The sequence below is a fragment of the Malaya genurostris genome, chromosome 2 (assembly GCF_030247185.1).
Source record: "Malaya genurostris strain Urasoe2022 chromosome 2, Malgen_1.1, whole genome shotgun sequence".
In the NCBI taxonomy this organism is placed as follows: Eukaryota; Metazoa; Arthropoda; class Insecta; order Diptera; family Culicidae; genus Malaya; species Malaya genurostris.
Window position 1 is genome coordinate 83629265 of NC_080571.1, and position 19546 is coordinate 83648810.

General features: G+C 36.6%; 1 protein-coding gene across 12 annotated transcripts in view; it reads right to left on the minus strand.

The window, feature by feature from the left end:
• LOC131432101 (uncharacterized) overlaps nt 1-19546 on the minus strand; it is a 206437-nt gene that overhangs the window by 111253 nt on the left and 75638 nt on the right. For all 12 annotated transcript variants that reach the window (XM_058598182.1, XM_058598179.1, XM_058598178.1 and 9 more), the window contains exon 3: nt 6259-6346. In XM_058598182.1, the coding sequence (XP_058454165.1) occupies nt 6259-6346 (88 nt within the window). The remainder of the gene's footprint in view (nt 1-6258; nt 6347-19546) is intronic.

Sequence of the window (19546 nt, forward strand, 5' to 3'; positions counted from 1 at the left end):
TTCGTAAAAATAACGAAAATACAGTACATCGACCTTGAAAACAAACAGTACATTATACAATACGCATTTTATCTAAAAATATTAAATACAAATAATATATTTATTTTTTAAGGTATTTTTTGTTCAATATAAACTTAAAACATTAATTATTCATCAAACATTTTTTGCACACAATTCAGTTTTTTTTTGTTTTGAGAAATTGATATTTTTGACGATGATTGTGATTCAGTGTATTCTTTCTTTTTGAAGGAGACAATTTTCATTTATTTTAAATCAACAAAATTAAGCATAATTATTGTAACGCGCTATGAACAAGAATGAATAATGGAGAAACTACGATGCAAAGGAGACAAGGAGACAAATCCATTTATTGTTTGCATGTATTTATATTCCCTTCGAGTTGTCAATTTTCTTTCTGACGGTTTATTTTGCGGCAAATAAAGGGTGATTTTTTAAGAGCTTGAGAACTTTTTTAAACAATAAAACGCATAAAATTTGCAAAATCTCATCGGTTCTTTATTTTAAACGTTAGATTGGTACATGACATTTACTTTTTGAAGATAATTTCATTTAAATGTTGACCGCGGCTGCGTCTTAGGTGGTCCATTCGGAAAGTCCAATTTTGGGCAACTTTTTCGAGCATTTCGGCCGGAATAGCCCGAATTTCTTCGGAAATGTTGTCTTCCAAAGCTGGAATAGTTACTGGCTTATTTCTGTAGACTTTAGACTTGACGTAGCCCCACAAAAAATAGTCTAAAGGCGTCAAATCGCATGATCTTGGTGGCCAACTTACCGGTCCATTTCTTGAGATGAATTGTTCTCCGAAGTTTTCCCTCAAAATGGCCATAGAATCGCGAGCTGTGTGGCATGTAGCGCCATCTTGTTGAAACCACATGTCAACCAAGTTCAGTTCTTCCATTTTTGGCAACAAAAAGTTTGTTAGCATCGAACGATAGCGATCGCCATTCACTGTAACGTTGCGTCCAACAGCATCTTTGAAAAAATACGGTCCAATGATTCCACCAGCGTACAAACCACACCAAACAGTGCATTTTTCGGGATGCATGGGCAGTTCTTGAACGGCTTCTGTTTGCTCTTCACTCCAAATGCGGCAATTTTGCTTATTTACGTAGCCATTCAACCAGAAATGAGCCTCATCGCTGAACAAAATTTGTCGATAAAAGAGCGGATTTTCCGAATGGACCACCTAAGACGCAGCCGCGGTCAACATTTAAATGAAATTATCTTCAAAAAGTAAATGTCATGTACCAATCTAACGTTTAAAATAAAGAACCGATGAGATTTTGCAAATTTTATGCGTTTTATTGTTTAAAAAAGTTCTCAAGCTCTTAAAAAATCACCCTTTAGAAATTCGACGCGTTTTAAATTTTAAACAATGTATTACTTTTTTATATGAAAAGTACAGTACATTTCAATGGGAACATGCAGTACAAATTTAAACTACAGTACATTTAAGGGTAAAATAAAGTACGCATTTATACCACTGGAATCGGCAATCATGATCATCATCATAAACCTGAATATAAGTGGATTGATTTCTAAAATCAAGAAATTATAATAGTTTCTTCGGAAATTGCGAGTTTCTGGATTAAGCATTATGATAAATTCGTTTCGTTCTGCGTTCACATTGAGAGTTTAAATTGAAAAAAAACACATACACTTATATCGAATAAGATCAAGAGTCATCTCTAGTTTTTTTTAAATCGACTCCTTGAGACTTTGAATTTTGAGATTCCCGAAATCGAACGTCGATATCTGGTGCTATTTCGACGTTTCAGGTAATTCTAGGATATTTGGCATTAAAAATAAGTTTCCGATTTCGGTAATTTTTTTTTTCAGATGACACTTGATCTTGACGTTTCAGACAATTCTAAGAGCAAATTCAGCAGCTAGGAGTTCTAAAGGGTGATTTTTTAAGAGCTTGAGAACTTTTTTAAACAATAAAACGCATAAAATTTGCAAAATCTCATCGGTTCTTTATTTAAAACGTTAGATTGGTACATGACATTTACTTTTTGAAGATAATTTCATTTAAATGTTGACCGCGGCTGCGTCTTAGGTGGTCCATTCGGAAAATCCGCTTTTTTATCGACAAATTTTGTTCAGCGATGAGGCTCATTTCTGGTTGAATGGCTACGTAAATAAGCAAAATTGCCGCATTTGGAGTGAAGAGCAACCAGAAGCCGTTCAAGAACTGCCCATGCATCCCGAAAAATGCACTGTTTGGTGTGGTTTGTACGCTGGTGGAATCATTGGACCGTATTTTTTCAAAGATGCTGTTGGACGCAACGTTACAGTGAATGGCGATCGCTATCGTTCGATGCTAACAAACTTTTTGTTGCCAAAAATGGAAGAACTGAACTTGGTTGACATGTGGTTTCAACAAGATGGCGCTACATGCCACACAGCTCGCGATTCTATGGCCATTTTGAGGGAAAACTTCGGAGAACAATTCATCTCAAGAAATGGACCGGTAAGTTGGCCACCAAGATCATGCGATTTGACGCCTTTAGACTATTTTTTGTGGGGCTACGTCAAGTCTAAAGTCTACAGAAATAAGCCAGTAACTATTCCAGCTTTGGAAGACAACATTTCCGAAGAAATTCGGGCTATACCGACCGAAATGCTCGAAAAAGTTGCCCAAAATTGGACTTTCCGAATGGACCACCTAAGACGCAGCCGCGGTCAACATTTAAATGAAATTATCTTCAAAAAGTAAATGTCATGTACCAATCTAACGTTTAAAATAAAGAACCGATGAGATTTTGCAAATTTTATGCGTTTTATTGTTTAAAAAAGTTCTCAAGCTCTTAAAAAATCACCCTTTATATGGAAGATCTATAATAGAGCAGAAACTGGAACAAACGTATCCCCAGCAAGCCGTTCTAGTTTTATTTATTCGACCAGTTCTTCTGTCAAATTTAAAACTGGTCTACGATGCCGTTCTATTTTTTGTATATTTGAAACACGAGTAAAACACTGCTGGGGCTGCCAGTTTTTCTTGTTATAAAATTCAGATTAAAATTTTGTAACTGACGCAAATTATTACGCCCCTAAATCGAAAATTATCAAACTTTCACCATTATCTTTACGTCTCGTCTTAGACTCGTCAGTGCATGGCAGTTTAACATAAACATAAACCGCCGAGGCGTTGTTGTAAGTTGCAGGTAGATAACGTGTCGGTGCCAATCGCAAAGGCTGCTGCAAAGCCAATATTCGACGCGATTGCAGTTTCAGAAGTACCTGGAATAGTGGAACTCACTTCACTGAGAACGATGACCTAACGAATCTGAGAACTGTTTCATTCTGTAGGTCACACTAGTTCATGCACTAGCTTTCATAGTTTTCAAAAATCAAACAAAACTGCTTGAACAATACTATTTATTTTTTATATGAGACTAAGAGAGATATGAGAAAGGCATCATTACACCACTAGGTGGATAAAAACAGGTTTTACTAAATTTTGTGAGATTTTTTGTGCTAAATTCGTAATTCTCGTTTTTCTGAATTGTAAAACAAGTATATGATAGATTTCCGTTGAATTTACTAATAGAAAATTCAAATTATTTTCGAATACTATACATTCCGAAATAATTCTAAGTTTGTGAAATTTAAATTTTTAAAATATTCTATCGACTATAATTGATGTCGTTTAAGATAGCGGAAAATTTAAAATATATGTTTTTGCTATTAATTCTATTTCTTATTGTACAAATCCATTGAAATTATTTAAAATTTTTGCGTTGTCAGAAAACTTAATTTATTAGAAAAATTCAAATTCTACGTCTCTATGATATGATAGATGAAATCAATACGGATTGCAATATATTCACTTTGATTTGCAGAAACGTTGAAACATAAAATATATTTCGGAAAATTTAAAAGTTTTGACTTGATTTTGTTTGGTAAAATTTTCCTAGTAATAGAAATTCTCTGTATTTGTACCAAATTTTTTGAGATTCTTTGAACGGATACATAATTTTGTTCATCAATACATTGTCTCTGGTAATGATTCCAATATTTTGGAGCAGTAAAATGTACATGTCATCGCTTTAGTTTTTGAGTTATATACAAACATGTGACAAGAAAAATATTCATATATATTTACAAATTCATAGTTTTTTTAGGGTTTTCTTTTGATAGTGCAAGACTGGTAGTTGGGCGAAAATTATAAGCTGGTATCACTAGCAATCGAATGATGTGTAAAAATATATAGGTCATCGCTTCGAATTTCGAGATATTTACGATCATTGTAAAAAGACTCACCTTTTCTGAGGACATCTATCTACAGTTTTCATTAGAACTTAGGGTAGACAACCCTTTTTTCGTCTGTTTCAGTGCATTTCATTTCTGGAAGTAGTACCTTTCCAATGGTTAACAGATTTCGAAAATCGGTTGACTAACAACAAAGTTATGACACGATAAATTTGAAGTTTTCAATATTCTATATGCGACGTTGATGCCAAAGGAAATAAAATAGGAAAGCAGATAGGGCATATTGGGCGCGTGAAAAAAAAACCTGGAACGGGAAAAATTAAATCTTCATTGGTTTTCCTTAACCAATCGCCTGCTACAAAATTTTTGAATCAATCTACAAACTTCACAAAATTCGAGGGTGTAAAATTTATTGAGATTCGTTGAAAAATAGCTGAGCTATGACAGCTCGAAGTTACCGTTCCAACTTTTTTTCTTGGTATTTGGGGTGTTAAGGCAGATTTAAACATATTTTGTTTGAGCCTATAATATCTCGGTTTGAAATATCTTTTTTGTTTATAAATTTAACAAGACTCTGATTATCTGAAGTAGAGGCCTTGAAGATTTTTTTTTTCTATATCATAACACTAACTTATGGAAAACATTTATAATCGTTATGTCTGAAAGTCATAATTCGTTCTTATGACTTTTTGCAGATCAGCAACGCTGTCAGTTTTAAATCATCGTTAATCAGTTTTAAAGCCAGTTAAATGGAAGACCGCGATGTGATGAAATTTTTTTTCGTTACTGTCTAGTGTGTTTATTTTGTTTGTAATAGTACACCCGTTTCACACGTATAGTGATGTAAGTGTCTCCGTACAGTGCTGAATCTAGGCATACTTGATTGATGATTTAATGTTCTTGAAACTTTGGAACAGGAGAGCGTATTTTTTCCTGATAGGCTATCTACCTATTTTGCTGTAGCTTCTTTTGAATGGACCAACGGTCAGTAAATTGAATTTATGTTTGTCTTCCTGTTGGGTGCTATAAAAAAGTTGTCTTTTTTACGGAAAAAGGTAGCCATTATCCATGGTCACAAAATGAGTGAAAAGCTTTCCTTGATCCTGAACTTTCCAGTACACCAATGGCTGCGCAGGAGGCCAGACACGTGTTATGAATAATTCATATTTCTTCACGGCCCGTCAAGATGCTTCCCACGTACACGATGAACAATTATGCTAATACCACCCTGGGAAAGTGAAAATGGCTGTCGTTTGTGCCACTGCAGCCGACGATATTTAAACTTACATCAAACGAGAATTGTCCCGGGTTGGAGCTGCCGTGTTAAGACCTCATACGATTAGCTAACGGTGTATGTTCGATGGTACTTAAAAAAAGGACTTGTGCATGACGCCGGCCAGGTACTATTACCAGTTCATTGACCAAGAAATGTGCAATGCTCGGAATAAAATATTGAATCCGGAGTCGGAAAACAGCGGGAGTTTGATTCGACATCTGATTTCGTAACGACATGAATATTTGAGTATAGTATATGCAATTCCGGTAATGAAGAGTACATGTTTCATTTTTAGAACAACATTGCACAAAGTAATCTGTAAGGGATTCCATCGTAGCAGCCCGTCTGTTTTGGTTTTTGTGACTTGCCCGTCGTCATCTTTAGGAATAAAAACTCATTCTCATCCAAGCACAGATATACAGTTCCATTATTGTTATTGTTTTGTACTGATTCGTTTGATGAAAAAAAATAAGAATTTTCTCTAGAGAAACACACGCCTTGATGGCCAGAAGAAGACCAACGCCAGAGGACGAGTAGGCGGAAGTTATTACGGTTATTAAAAGTTTTCTTTATACAGCTGTGTTTGTGATTTTTAAGAAAATGAAACCATGCAGGAAGTGGAAAAGGTAGGCATGATTGTCGCTATTCAGGAAGCATGTTGTTTTAATTATGCAGTCCGCTATTTTGACCCAGTGAGTATAATCTTGATTGAACAATGGCGAAGAAGGAATAATTCGTGCAATTACCTTTGTAACAGCGATCGTTGAGATTTCGGAGTGTTCCAGGCGGTTCGTACGGTGCGCAAAATTTGCTCGATGTCTGGTATTTTGCGTCCTAGAATAGAGAACAAAAATAGGAATAGAATTAAATGACTTGTGATACTAGAAAATATTCCGCAACACAACAATCTACTAGGTCTATGCTGATTATGAAATCGAATTACTTTCCTGTACTTGATAAGGAAATGTTCCTCTACTGTACCTTTAATGTCAAACCATTCTCGTGACACTTTCTATTCAATGAGTTTCCAACGGAAGCACCATCATCAGATACGGAGCACGCATACGGAACACCCGACATGGCTTTCCTCTTTATCTATGTACTTTTTCCTTACTACGCTGACACTTTTAACGCAGTGATGTCTAACCACGAGAACTAGTTTACAGCTCTGTCGTCATCGTCGTGCTGCACTTGTTAAGCATTACAACGGATCTGACTACCATAAAACTTAAGAAGTATTTCAATATAAAAACAGTTCATATTTGTAGTCGAATTTCAATAAATTTAACCTAGTTTAAACTCCTTTGGAAACATCAGAAAGTATTTTTAACACTGAAACGCTGACATTCTATCCAATTAACTTTCGGAAATGTTTATCCATTCGTTTCCACAATATGATTGTTATATCACAAAACGATATTCCACCCACACCAGTCGAATTTCCGTTTCAGGCTGGAGGTGAAAGGACCTACAGGCTGACACACCACAAAAAGCCAATTTCGACGGAATTAGATACGCTTGGTGCCAGACGTGGGTTCGAGTTCAAGGTCAAAGATAGCGGAGAAACCATTAGCGAACATATGTTGTATGTACATGGATATAGAATGGAACGTTGTCCAACTACATTATAGCTGGTGCTCGGTGCAGTGCCTCATCAATGATGCATTTATCGTTTTCCAACTCAGCACAACAATGTTAGCATAGAAACGTCAATTAGTCATGGAATGATGAGTTAGGTATAGTTTGTGACCGGCATCAATTTGCTCAGTTAAAAGTACACCGGTTTTAGTCTAACCAGTGGTGTAATGATGCCTTTCTCTTATTATTTATTATGACCTAATTTTTAGGGCGGGATTCACCAACACGCTACAAATTAAATAACTCCAGGAAACAGTTTTAAAATAATTCTTCTGCGTAATAATACAACAGTGAGCTCAATTCGGAAGACTTTGATCACTGTTTTCGGTACTTTCGAAAACAAAGAAACGTTCAAATGAAATTTGGTTCGATTTACAATCGACTATATTTATGCATTGAGTTTTGCATTTTGAGCTAAATTTGGCAGAATTAAAAAAAATTACCCTGTTATTTCGAAATTAAAAATTCGGATCAAATAGCAAAATTGTGAAAAAAGGCGGATGGGAAATGTCAGAGCCATAACTGGATGTCGTGAATACGAAAACAACTGACATGTTCATTAACACTTCCGAATATCAATTAGTTGATCAATTGTATGAATTACGCAAGCATTCCCCTTTTTCACATTTTCCGCAAAAACAAAGAAGGCTTCACTCCAGTTCGTGCTCGCATCTCACCCAACACAGTCGAAAATCGTTTGCGGTCGAAACAAAGAAAAGAAGCAAAGACAATACAGTTCAGTGAACAATAGAGTGTACGGAATGGTCAAATACGATTTGACAAAGCCTGAAACTTGGCCAACAAGACCGAATTCAATTTCTATAGATTTCAAGCGATGCAAAGTTAGACCAGCAGCAAATGAAATTGAAATCTTACTTAAAGAACGAATGCATCTAGACGCTAATAATGCAACTGAGACTCAATTCAACAAGGCGTCTAACTGTGTGTACATTATGTTTAAACGTGGAAGCGATGCAATTGCATTCGCTTCGGTTAACAACGAGGTGCACAGTGTTGAGTGTGACAACATTAAATACAAAATTCCTGTGCACATGGTGGAAAATGCCATACAAGTACGGGTGCATGACCTTCCCCCGCAGTCCAGCGCAGTCCGTTCGGAAAATCATGTCGCAGTACGGTGAAGTTCTTTCCATCGAAAGAAAAGTATGGCGGAATTTTTTCCCCGGCATCCGGAAGGGCGTGCGAGTGGTACGTATGCATCTACGTAAGGCAATTCCATCTTACATCATTTGTGGTCAAGGTGGGACACATCCGTGTAAAACGCTGATTACCTATGAAAATCAGCTGGTTACATGTCAGTTTTGTGAACAACCTGCACACTACGGTAAACCTTGCACTGCAACTGCGAAAAGAACATCTTCAACCAAAGACAAGGTTACCGTTCAACAACGAAAACTGATGAGCGTAGTACTCCTGTTTTACCATCAAACCAACCCACAACAGCAACTAATGTACAACAAGGTGCTTCTACAGCAACTAGCAACGAGCTCAAGACTGCGAACAACGAAAAGAAGACGGAAATCAACAACAAAACCACTGATGCGGCAATGGACGAGCTACGAACAAAGTGCCCCTCAACTCTCGCAAAAGGGAAATGGAAGCTCTTCTCCTCCTAGAAAAAGAGTGACAACGAGATCCACTTCAAAAAATTTTTTATTTAAAAAATCGGCTGATTCGGCCACGTCAAGCTTGTACGCAAATAAGCCTGAGTAAAAATATCTTTTAAATAAAAAAAAGCTTCACTTGGTCTCGATTACTGTGAATTTCACACAGCGAAAAGTGCACAAATCTAATCAATCTGTTCTAGATTTGCACTAATTTGAGGATATTTACCTTCGATTTGCGAACAACAAATCCTAATAGTTCTTTGGAAAACTTTCAGAGCCATTAGAACGGCTGATTTTGTGTGATGCTCTCCACCGTTGTCCCTTTTTCGTTGTTTTTTCACCAATGCAAACGACTAACAGCTGTTACGTAATCGCTCTTGTCGGAAGCTTTGCAAACGACACACAATGCATCTGCTCGCAGTGGCGATAGAATCCAAACTGATCCCATTTTTGTTAAGAGATTTCTTTTTACGTGATTTCGTTTGTAGCTTTTTCAATAATGGGCGGTCCTAACGGCTATAAAAATAACAGCATATAAAATTTAATGTCGATCATTTCATTTCGGATTTGCATTTCATTGAAAGAAACTATCAGGATGCTGTACGGGTTTTAATCATGCCTTTCAGAAGGACCAAATTGTGAAACTCACTACGATATTAAGAACTGTTCGGAACATTTTTCTCGAACAGACAGCAGCAGATATTTTGTTCTCTTTCTCAGAACGCGTTCTGATTGGCTGGTGTTGACATGGGTCAAATGAGACAGGTTTTTCAATAGTGTACTATTGAAATACTTCAATGCTGTTGCAATACATGTTTAAGTTGAAAAATTTCGATTCTATTGATTGTTAGATTATATAAATCCTTTCACAGTTCACTGAGCTATGGGCTTTAAAAATACGAGAAAGGTAAACGCGCCTTATGAATTATCCTCTTTGGTACTGGTTTATACCAAACATTTAGGAAAAGTTTAATTTTGAATTATTTGAAATTATGTCACACAACTGAAAATTTTATCATAAAATTGTGATCATATTTCCGATGGCCTGTAGCAAAAATTATGTTGATTCGTTAGATACAACAAGAGATATTCACGATCAAAAACTTATCACTCTCTTAGAGGGTAAATTTTGAAAGGCGCCCCATAGTAAAGTAAGTCGTATTCACGACAAAATCTTCTAAGTAATGCTCAAAACTGTTCCATTTTGGTGTAAAATCGATTCCAATTATTTATAAGGACCGCACGATAAGCTATAATGTTCATTCTACCCCAAGTTCCCTTTTTATACTGTAGCGTATTCAAGCTCAAGTAACATAAAATCGAATTACTTGCAGAAGAGCGAATAGAGTGTTTTTGATGCAAAAAAGTCTAACAAATCGATTGCATATAGTTGTAATGACAGCAGCAAACTCGTTATACCGTTTTACCCCATTTCTTTTCTAGCTTGTTTATTTATTTATCTATTTATTTATTTATTTGTTTATTTATTTATTCGAAGCAGGGAAAAGCCCAGTGGAGATGAAATTTAGCAATCTCCCTCTCTCCAGCAGGCATAAAACCTCCTCATCAGTTGTATCAACAGATTACAATGATCCAACAGATACATTTAGACCTAACACTACAATTAAAACTAACAGTTAAAACTAAATTTATAACACTATAACTAGTTGATGACACCAAGCATAACAGTATTAGTACTTTTACTTAGAAGGTGAGAGAAAGGAGAAAAGTGGTTAGGTAAATTGAAAACAAGGGTTGGTGGAGGGGGTGCTAAACGAGCGAAATCGAACGACGGGGTTGGAATCAGCATGTAGATCTAATTTGTGATAAAAATGGATCGTGGAAGACAGAAAAAAAAGAGGAAATAACGACCAGGTTAATTTAGGCGAATCTAGTTAATTTCAAATGAAGATTATGCACGGAACCACCCGCGATCCCATTTCAACCAAAGTATTAGTTGATTTTCTGAATTTGATTGGTTAAAATTTGGTACAACTAATCGATTGTTGTTTTAACTAAACTGTCATTTTTGTTTTTCGATTAGCAGAAACGATGGTTGAAACAACTAATTTAACTCTTTGAAAAAAATGCTGTCAATTAGTGAGGACACATACCAAATATTTTAGTTGAAATAACTGGTGTTCTTATTGAAACAAAATACTGTTAGTTGAAAAATGAATCAGTTTTATTTGCTTTAGACATCATCATCAGTAAAACAATCTGCTGGAAGTAAATCAATGATCGAATTTGAAGCATAAAATTTTTGCGCATACCTGAAAGATTACGAGATGATCATTCATTAACAGTTTTCTAATATGTCACCAAGTCTTTTTCATCTTAAACAAGGTTAACTTTATCACAACACCGCTGTTAGATAAACACTTGTTATCATGAATTTCTCAAATCGAATGAACACAATTTCACCAAACGCTTTAACCATCGATGCTGTTTTCATTTACATTTTGAAGCGACGCGAACAGACTTCAACTAAAAAAGTTGTTGATTTTGCATTGCAATTATTGTTTTGCTTTCAACTGTCTCCGGCATTTGACAGCATTCAAAACAACATATTTCTCAACTAAAAGGTGATTTTTTTGAGGTTAGGATTTTCATGCATTAGTATTTGCTCAGATTTTTTGAGGTTATGATTTTCATGCATTATTATTTGCTCAGTATGCTCTGACATTTCATCATGAATAGACTTACTAACGAGCAACGCTTGCAAATCAGTGAATGGGCCCTAGAAAAGTTGGCAGAAAATCCGCTTTTTTATCGACAAATTTTGTTCAGCGATGAGGCTCATTTCTGGTTGAATGGCTACGTAAATAAGCAAAATTGCCGCATTTGGAGTGACGAGCAACCAGAAGCCGTTCAAGAACTGCCCATGCATCCCGAAAAATGCACTGTTTGGTGTGGTTTGTACGCTGGTGGAATCATTGGACCGTATTTTTTCAAAGATGCTGTTGGACGCAACGTTACAGTGAATGGCGATCGCTATCGTTCGATGCTAACAAACTTTTTGTTGCCAAAAATGGAAGAACTGAACTTGGTTGACATGTGGTTTCAACAAGATGGCGCTACATGCCACACAGCTCGCGATTCTATGGCCATTTTGAGGGAAAACTTCGGAGAACAATTCATCTCAAGAAATGGACCGGTAAGTTGGCCACCAAGATCATGCGATTTGACGCCTTTAGACTATTTTTTGTGGGGCTACGTCAAGTCTAAAGTCTACAGAAATAAGCCAGTAACTATTCCAGCTTTGGAAGACAACATTTCCGAAGAAATTCGGGCTATTCCGGCCGAAATGCTCGAAAAAGTTGCCCAAAATTGGACTTTCCGAATGGACCACCTAAGACGCAGCCGCGGTCAACATTTAAATGAAATTATCTTCAAAAAGTAAATGTCATGTACCAATCTAACGTTTAAAATAAAGAACCGATGAGATTTTGCAAATTTTATGCGTTTTATTGTTTAAAAAAGTTCTCAAGCTCTTAAAAAATCACCCTGTACTTGAATATATGCAAATCAAAAACCATATTGGTTGAATCAAAAATAAATTAGTTAAATCAACTATCGCAAAAATCAAAAACTGCGATATCGCAATTTTATGATTCGTGTGGAGAGACTGAATGGGGGTTGAATGCAATTAAAATATTAACGGTTCCAGACAAATCCTAATCTGACAGGTGACTATGAAAGAATCGTTTTATCATGTTTCGAGATAAATGAAAGTCGAAGATATTGGAACAGTTGTTGAATGTTCGGCACATACTGGAGAACGGCTCCTTATAACCATAATTTGTTCTTGCAACAGTTAATCTCAAAAAGGGGTGGGAACGAAGATTGCGTCGATGAATGTCGAGATTATTCAACTGCAAGAGTTCGGGACAATCGATACGTGATTGAAGCAAATCAGCAACGAAAGTTGCCTTGGAGACATTCCGACGAACGAATAACCGATCAAGATCAATAAGCTTACAGCGATCTATGTAACTAGGAAGATTAGTATGATCTCTCCATGGTAGGTTACGCAGGGCAAATCTAACTAATTTATGTTGAATAGCTTCGATCCGATCTATGTCGATTTGATAATGGGGTGACCAGACAACAGCTGAATATTCAAGCGTCGAGCGGACTAGAGCACAATATAATGCATTGAGACAATGTACGTTGACAAAGCTCTTAGTAATGCGAAAGACGAAACCTGAAAGCTTGGAAGCCTTAGAGATCACATAATCGATATGACTTTTGAAATTCAACTTGGTATCAAGAACGATACCTAAATCGTTAACGATAGACTCTCGTTTCAGTACAATCTGCGAAATGTTATAGTCGTAGTTGAATATCGTTTGTGTTTGCGAGTAAACGACGTAACGGAACATTTTGAGGCATTTAAGACCATTCTATTGTCGTTACACCAGTTCACGAATGATTCAAGCTGTGACTGTAAAAATATAGTGTCGTCGGGTGATCTTACTAGATGATATAGCTTAAAACCATCTACGAAAGATAGTTCGTGGCATTTCAATAGAAAATCATTGGGGTAGAGCAAGAATAAAACTGGTCCCAAGTGATTGCCTCGAGGGACTCCAGAACCTACAGCAAACGGTGTTGTAGTTACTTAACTTACCTAACAGCTATAGGCCTGGGGTGTCCTTTGCTGTATCAAGCATGAGTCTCCACATAACTCGGACCATGGCTGCTCGTCGGCAGCCGTCAAGGCACGGATGCTTCTGAGATCACCCTCCACTTGATCGATCCACCTTGCTCGCTGCGCTCCTCTTATTCTTGTACCAGTCGGATTAGATTCAAGAACCATTTTCACTGGGCTGTCGTCCGACATCCTTATGACATGCCCAGTCCATCGTAGACGTCCGATTTTAGCTGTCCGTACGATAGGTGTTTCTCCTAGCAGCTGTTGCAATTCGTGATTTTTTCGATCGAAGGGTTTTTCTGAGTCCAAAGTACGCCCGATTCCCTGCCAAAATATGTCTCTGTATTTCTCTGCTGGTGTCATTGTCGGCGGTCACCAGTGAGCCCAAATACACGAACTCGTCAACCACCTCGATATCGTTACCGTCTATCAATATTCGTGGTGGGAGGCGTTGTGTTTCTTCTCTAGAGCCTCTCTATTTTGTTTTCGACGCATTTATGGCCAGTCCGATACGCTTAGCTTCAGCTTTCAGTCCGATGTAGGTTTCCGTCATCTTCTCAAGGTTACGTGTCACAATATCAATATAGCCAGCGAAGCCAAAAAGTTGTACGGACTTTCGTGCCACTCGTGTCGATCCTCGCTCTTCGAATCACACCTTCCAAAGCAATATTGAACAAGATACAAGAGAGTCCTTCACCTTGCCGTAGCCCTCTCCGAGATTCGAAAGGACTCGAGAGCGTCCCAGATACTCGGACGTAGCACATCACTCTATCCATCGTTGCTTTGACCAATCGCGTCAGTTTATCCGGGAAACCGTATTCGTGCATGATCTGCCATAGCTGTTCTCGATCGATTGTGTCGTATGCTGCTTTGAAGTCAATGAATAAGTGCTGGGAATCTGTCGTCGGCTGAGCGTGCACCCAGATTGATTCCTGTGTCGTTCTTTGTATCCTGTGCTTCGCCATTCATATGCTCGTCAAAGTATTGCTTCCACCTGTCGATCACCTCACGTTCGGCCTATCCTAGTGCATCCCGCCGTGGACAGCTGTCGTAGGTTCGTTCCAGCTTCGCGTAAAATGCTTCCTTCTCGTCATCGGGTCTTGTCTCATGTGGGCAATTACTGTCACTGTTACTGTCACTAAAGTGCAAAAACCTGTGCTATTTGGTTAGCGCATGCACTTTTTACATAGCGATAAAGCTTAAAAATCGAAATGAATAAATTTTAAAAACGAAATGACACACATATGTTCTCAAAACGGTAGAAACCATCGCGGAATTTCATTTATTTGAATGCATTTATTGTTGATCTTGACACTTTTAGAAATTCTTAGATCATTTCGAATGAAATTTAATACAGGTTTATGACAGTTGCTCATTTTGCCCGGCTTGGCGGTTCAATGCATAGGACGCTGGTCTTACAAGCCAGTTGTCGTATGTTCGAGCCCCGACCTGGAAGGATTCCACAGTACTAGTCATGCAATGATTCTGTACAATAAGAATCGGCTGCGAAGTCTATTGAATAGAAGGTCAAATTCCACTACAGGAATGTAATACCAGGGCTTTGCCTTATGAACGATCTGAAAAATGGTTCACAGAACTATAATATGCACACCAATTCATCTCTTGAATTTTATTATTTATCTTGTTATAAATGATATTCCACCGGGTGTCCGTATAATCCTAATAAATTGAAGCTTCAGTTGAGTATTTAAAAAATCTTGCTCTAACTTGCAATATCAACACGAAAAGAACAAATTCTAATATATGAATTGACGCATCACTGAATTTGAGGGACGGTGTGTTGCGTAAAACATATTTGTGAAATAATTTACCAATAGAAAAAAAATTGAGGTGTACCTTATGATCAAAAAAGAACCGGAATTTTCATTTTAAAATTCCCGCGCTTGTCCAATCGGTAAACTTTTATTCTCTCAACGTTGGCAACACTTTTATACACATTCGATTACGATTAGTTTTTGTTTGGCGTCTATACAAAGAAGTTGAAAATTTTTCGTGTGGCGATTTTTATAATGGATGAAAATTTAGAACAACGTGCGTGCATCAAATTTTGTGTTGCAAATGGATTTAAGTGTTCCGAAACGTTGAAAATGTTAGAAAAGGCCTTTGGTGAATCGTGCCTAAGAAAAACACAGGCATACGAGTGGTATAAACGCTTCAAAGGTGGTCGTACAAGCTTGGATCATGATGAGCTAAAATGATTCTTGATTCATGTAAGTTCAATCGTTGGATGATTCGATCATCTTTGATCTTGGTTGATCCCCCGCTAAGAGGTGTGAAAATTAGTAATAACAGCAATCGTACAGGAATTTAGAACTGAGAATTACGCGTGTCAATGAGACTTTTCCAAAATCATGGAACATTGTCAATTTTGTATCTTTGGGAAATGCTCGTTTAACACTCCTTATCAACAGAGTTGGGAGAAAAGTCGGTTTCGTTACGTTACAGTTTACGTAGTTTCAACATATATTCTCGTTTGATGCATCCCTCGTTCGATTTCGCAACCGTTGTTTCATTCACAATAAAATGAATACTAGATTAAGAGAAATAAATGCTAGATGAAAATTTCATGAAAATAATAAGTTTGGAACGTAATCACACTGGTATTGTTAATATGAGCAATGCTCCATGCAAAATTTGTTTGGAAAATTATTTCACACCACATAGTGATTAGAGCGACAAAAGAATTTTTTTAACTCCCAGCTCGTTGATGCTGATGATGATGTTTATGATGATGCACTATTTTGATTAACACTCAAACGCTCGTGTTGGGATTTTCATCGATTTTTTTTTCAAAAATTTGTAACTACTGAATTAATTGACCGATCTTGATGCATTTGGTGTCAGAAAAACCGGGTATTCTTTAATTTCATTCTGCCTTAATCGGTGTTGATATGGTCCAAAAACACTGGTGTTATTCCAAATCGCCTTGGGGTAAGTCGATTTTGTGTTTCTATCTAAAATCTAAAAATGTATATGGGAACAGTTCTGGAACAATCTGAAATGTGCAAGATTTACTAGAACGCATCAATTTGAATAAACTAATCATTTGGCCAACCATCCCAGAGGGTACTGGAACTGGTTACAAAACCTCTGAAAGACTTTTTTGAAAAGACGCAAAAATGTTATCAGGAAAACCAAATTCTATGTTAGAATACGAAATAATTCGTTGGTCCTGAACCAGCTTTACCACTTTCAACTAGTTGGATAAAGCATAGGATTCGTTCTTGAGCTGCATCCAAATATGCCAGCTACTGGCACAGCTTGCAAACTTGCGCTCAGACAAGAGCATTTTTACCAGATTTAAATCTGAAATTGTCAAAGTGTCTCCTGCATTTTTCCAAGCATCATTGCAGTATTCTGGTCAGAGCTCTGACTGGACATTGCAAACTCAATTATGACATGGCTACTATTCAACGTGGTGAGTATTATTCGTGTGATTTGTGTGAATGCGATTATGGTACTTCATATCATCTGATATCCCAAGTAGCACGTTAAGTTGCTGTCCTGTATTTTTCTACAGATTGTGCAATTTATCAAATAAGTTCATATAACTATTGTATTAACTGTTGTGTTATGGAAAAAGCGCAATTTTGCTGTGTTGTGCAACATATCTTTAAGTTCTTCCGTTGTCACGAACATTTATTCACAATTATTGTGCAACTGATACAAAAACTCATGCATCGATCCTATTACAAATGCAGCAATTAAATCAGCGAAAAAACAATTGTGAAACTACTACGTAATGTAAACAAGAATTGAATTGATGTTTATAAAAAACACAGCAAACATAATTTCTAATGAATAAGTTTCACATTTGATTTTCAATACAACTGCCCTTAACACAAATATGGAACTTTAAAAATATTCTGCACATAAATAAATGGTAATACTACATATTGTAGAATTGATCTTTTATGTTTTAGTAAATAGAAAATCGTCAACGAACTGCATTTTTATGGTGAAACATGTCTTCGTACGCCTGAAATTTTCAAGCGCCTTTGAATGTACGTGTTTTGATGATTGCACATCAATTTTTGTGAAAATAACAATCTCTCCTTTTCAATGAATATGATCGGGAGAGTGTTTGAAATATGTACAAGAAAGTTATCAAACATTCATACACCTTTTCAGACGATTTTAATCATATTGATGGTTCAATTAATCTGAAAAAATCTTGAAATGAATTTTTCTTCAATATTTTCCAATATGGCATGGAGGATAACAGTGTGTTGGAAAGAAAATAGTTCACCCAACGTAATGATTTATTTTACCTAAATAAATGGAATTATAAACATGTAAATATTGAAAATAAAAACTTTTTATTTTTATTTTAATCAAACTAGTTGACTTAAACAACAATACAGTTTAGTCATTCATATTAGTGAACCCAACATTTGTGATACGCACTGTAGATAGCATTTTGGTGAGTCCATGAGCTTTAGTTGCAAAAACAAGTTGCTCAAACGGTAATATATAACTATGAGAGTAACTATGATGAATTCTACTTTTCGTTCAATATCTTTGAAAAGTGATGTCAGGTCTGTGCATTTTATCGCGAGATGAAAACCGAATACAAATTATCTGATTTGGTTTTTGTTTTCATTGCCTATGTAATGCTGTATTTTTTAAACTTTTTTGATAATATTCTCATGTCGGCAAGTTTTACTTTTATTTCAAGTCGATAAATCTGATTCAATTTATTTGCAAGTTTCAAATTGTTTTTCTAAAAATGAAGAAAACTGCACACACTGACCTAAAATTTCATGAGGCAGTCAAGACAATGTGGACTCGGCAGCAAAATAGTTTTTACTGCGAGGTTTTCAATTCGGCTTATCAGGTTTTGCCTTGCGGAGAGCATAATTTCACTATATTTTTCTTCACAAAAGATATACAGTCATTTCGGCATATATTGAGTCCGATACAATTATGACAGCCATTTGGAAATTTTTTGATAAGTTGAACAATTGTTTTAGTTACTTCGTTTTTACATGACAATGTGAAAATTTTGGCAGAGCTTCTATAACTACCAGTGCAACGTGGGCAAGTTGGTGATTTGCTGCACAATTGTTTAAGATGTACTTAAAATTGTTCTATAGTGATTTTTTTCGGTATTATCGTAAAACTTAACAGGTATAAGTTGCACAACCGAATTCAATATATTTAAAAATCTTTTTTGACATATCTAACATAAAAAATAATTCTAAAACAATTGTAGAACCTCTTGAAATTTCAATAAGTTACATTTGCTACTTGGGATGTAACTGTCCCGCATTGACGCAGCTACGTATCCGGGTTTTTGGATCTCCATACATGGTTGAGTCTGTGTATGCGGAGCTAAAATTAAAGGATATTCTCTCGTTTCTCACCTAATGTGGTAAGGATTTGGGGCTAAACCAAACAAAAAGTAGCCCCACCAGATACATGATTTTCCGAAATTCTTAGCGGATTCTTTTATAAAGGTACTATAAATCTCAAATTGTTCAAATGTACAAGATATGTGATTGCATGTAACTTTATAGATAATTCTATCAATTATAGGAAATTTTTAGAACTTGTAGGTAGTAGACAAAACTATATTCACTGCTATCATATATTTTGGTTTTCTCCTATTTCCTAGGAAAAAAAACATGTTCAACTGCAGAATAATTTTTTTTTTCAAAAGATAAATTAAAAAGCTACACCGTCGCTTGAAAATGATATCCATCGTCATTTAACATATCAACCGCGCGACAGCCTTGGGCTCTCCAGACGATAGCGCATTTTTCCTTGAATTTGGGTCTTTTATCGTCTTCGAACCTGATGGCTGACGACAACGACGACGACGACGACGAAGACGACGACTGTGAATAGGCATTAACCGGCACTTTGCCACCAAATTTTCACACCCGCTCCGGCTCGCTTCGTACACAGCATCCGAACATGCCGAAAAATGCCGGCTAATGATGCAGGCTCAATTTCGCAAATATCTTGCTCTAGACAGATGAGATTGATGCGGCTGAGTGCTTCGTCCGCTTTATCCAAGTATTTTTATTTAGATGGTAGATATTTATGAAATGGTAGACCAAGCGCCATGGAGGGGTCCTTATTGGG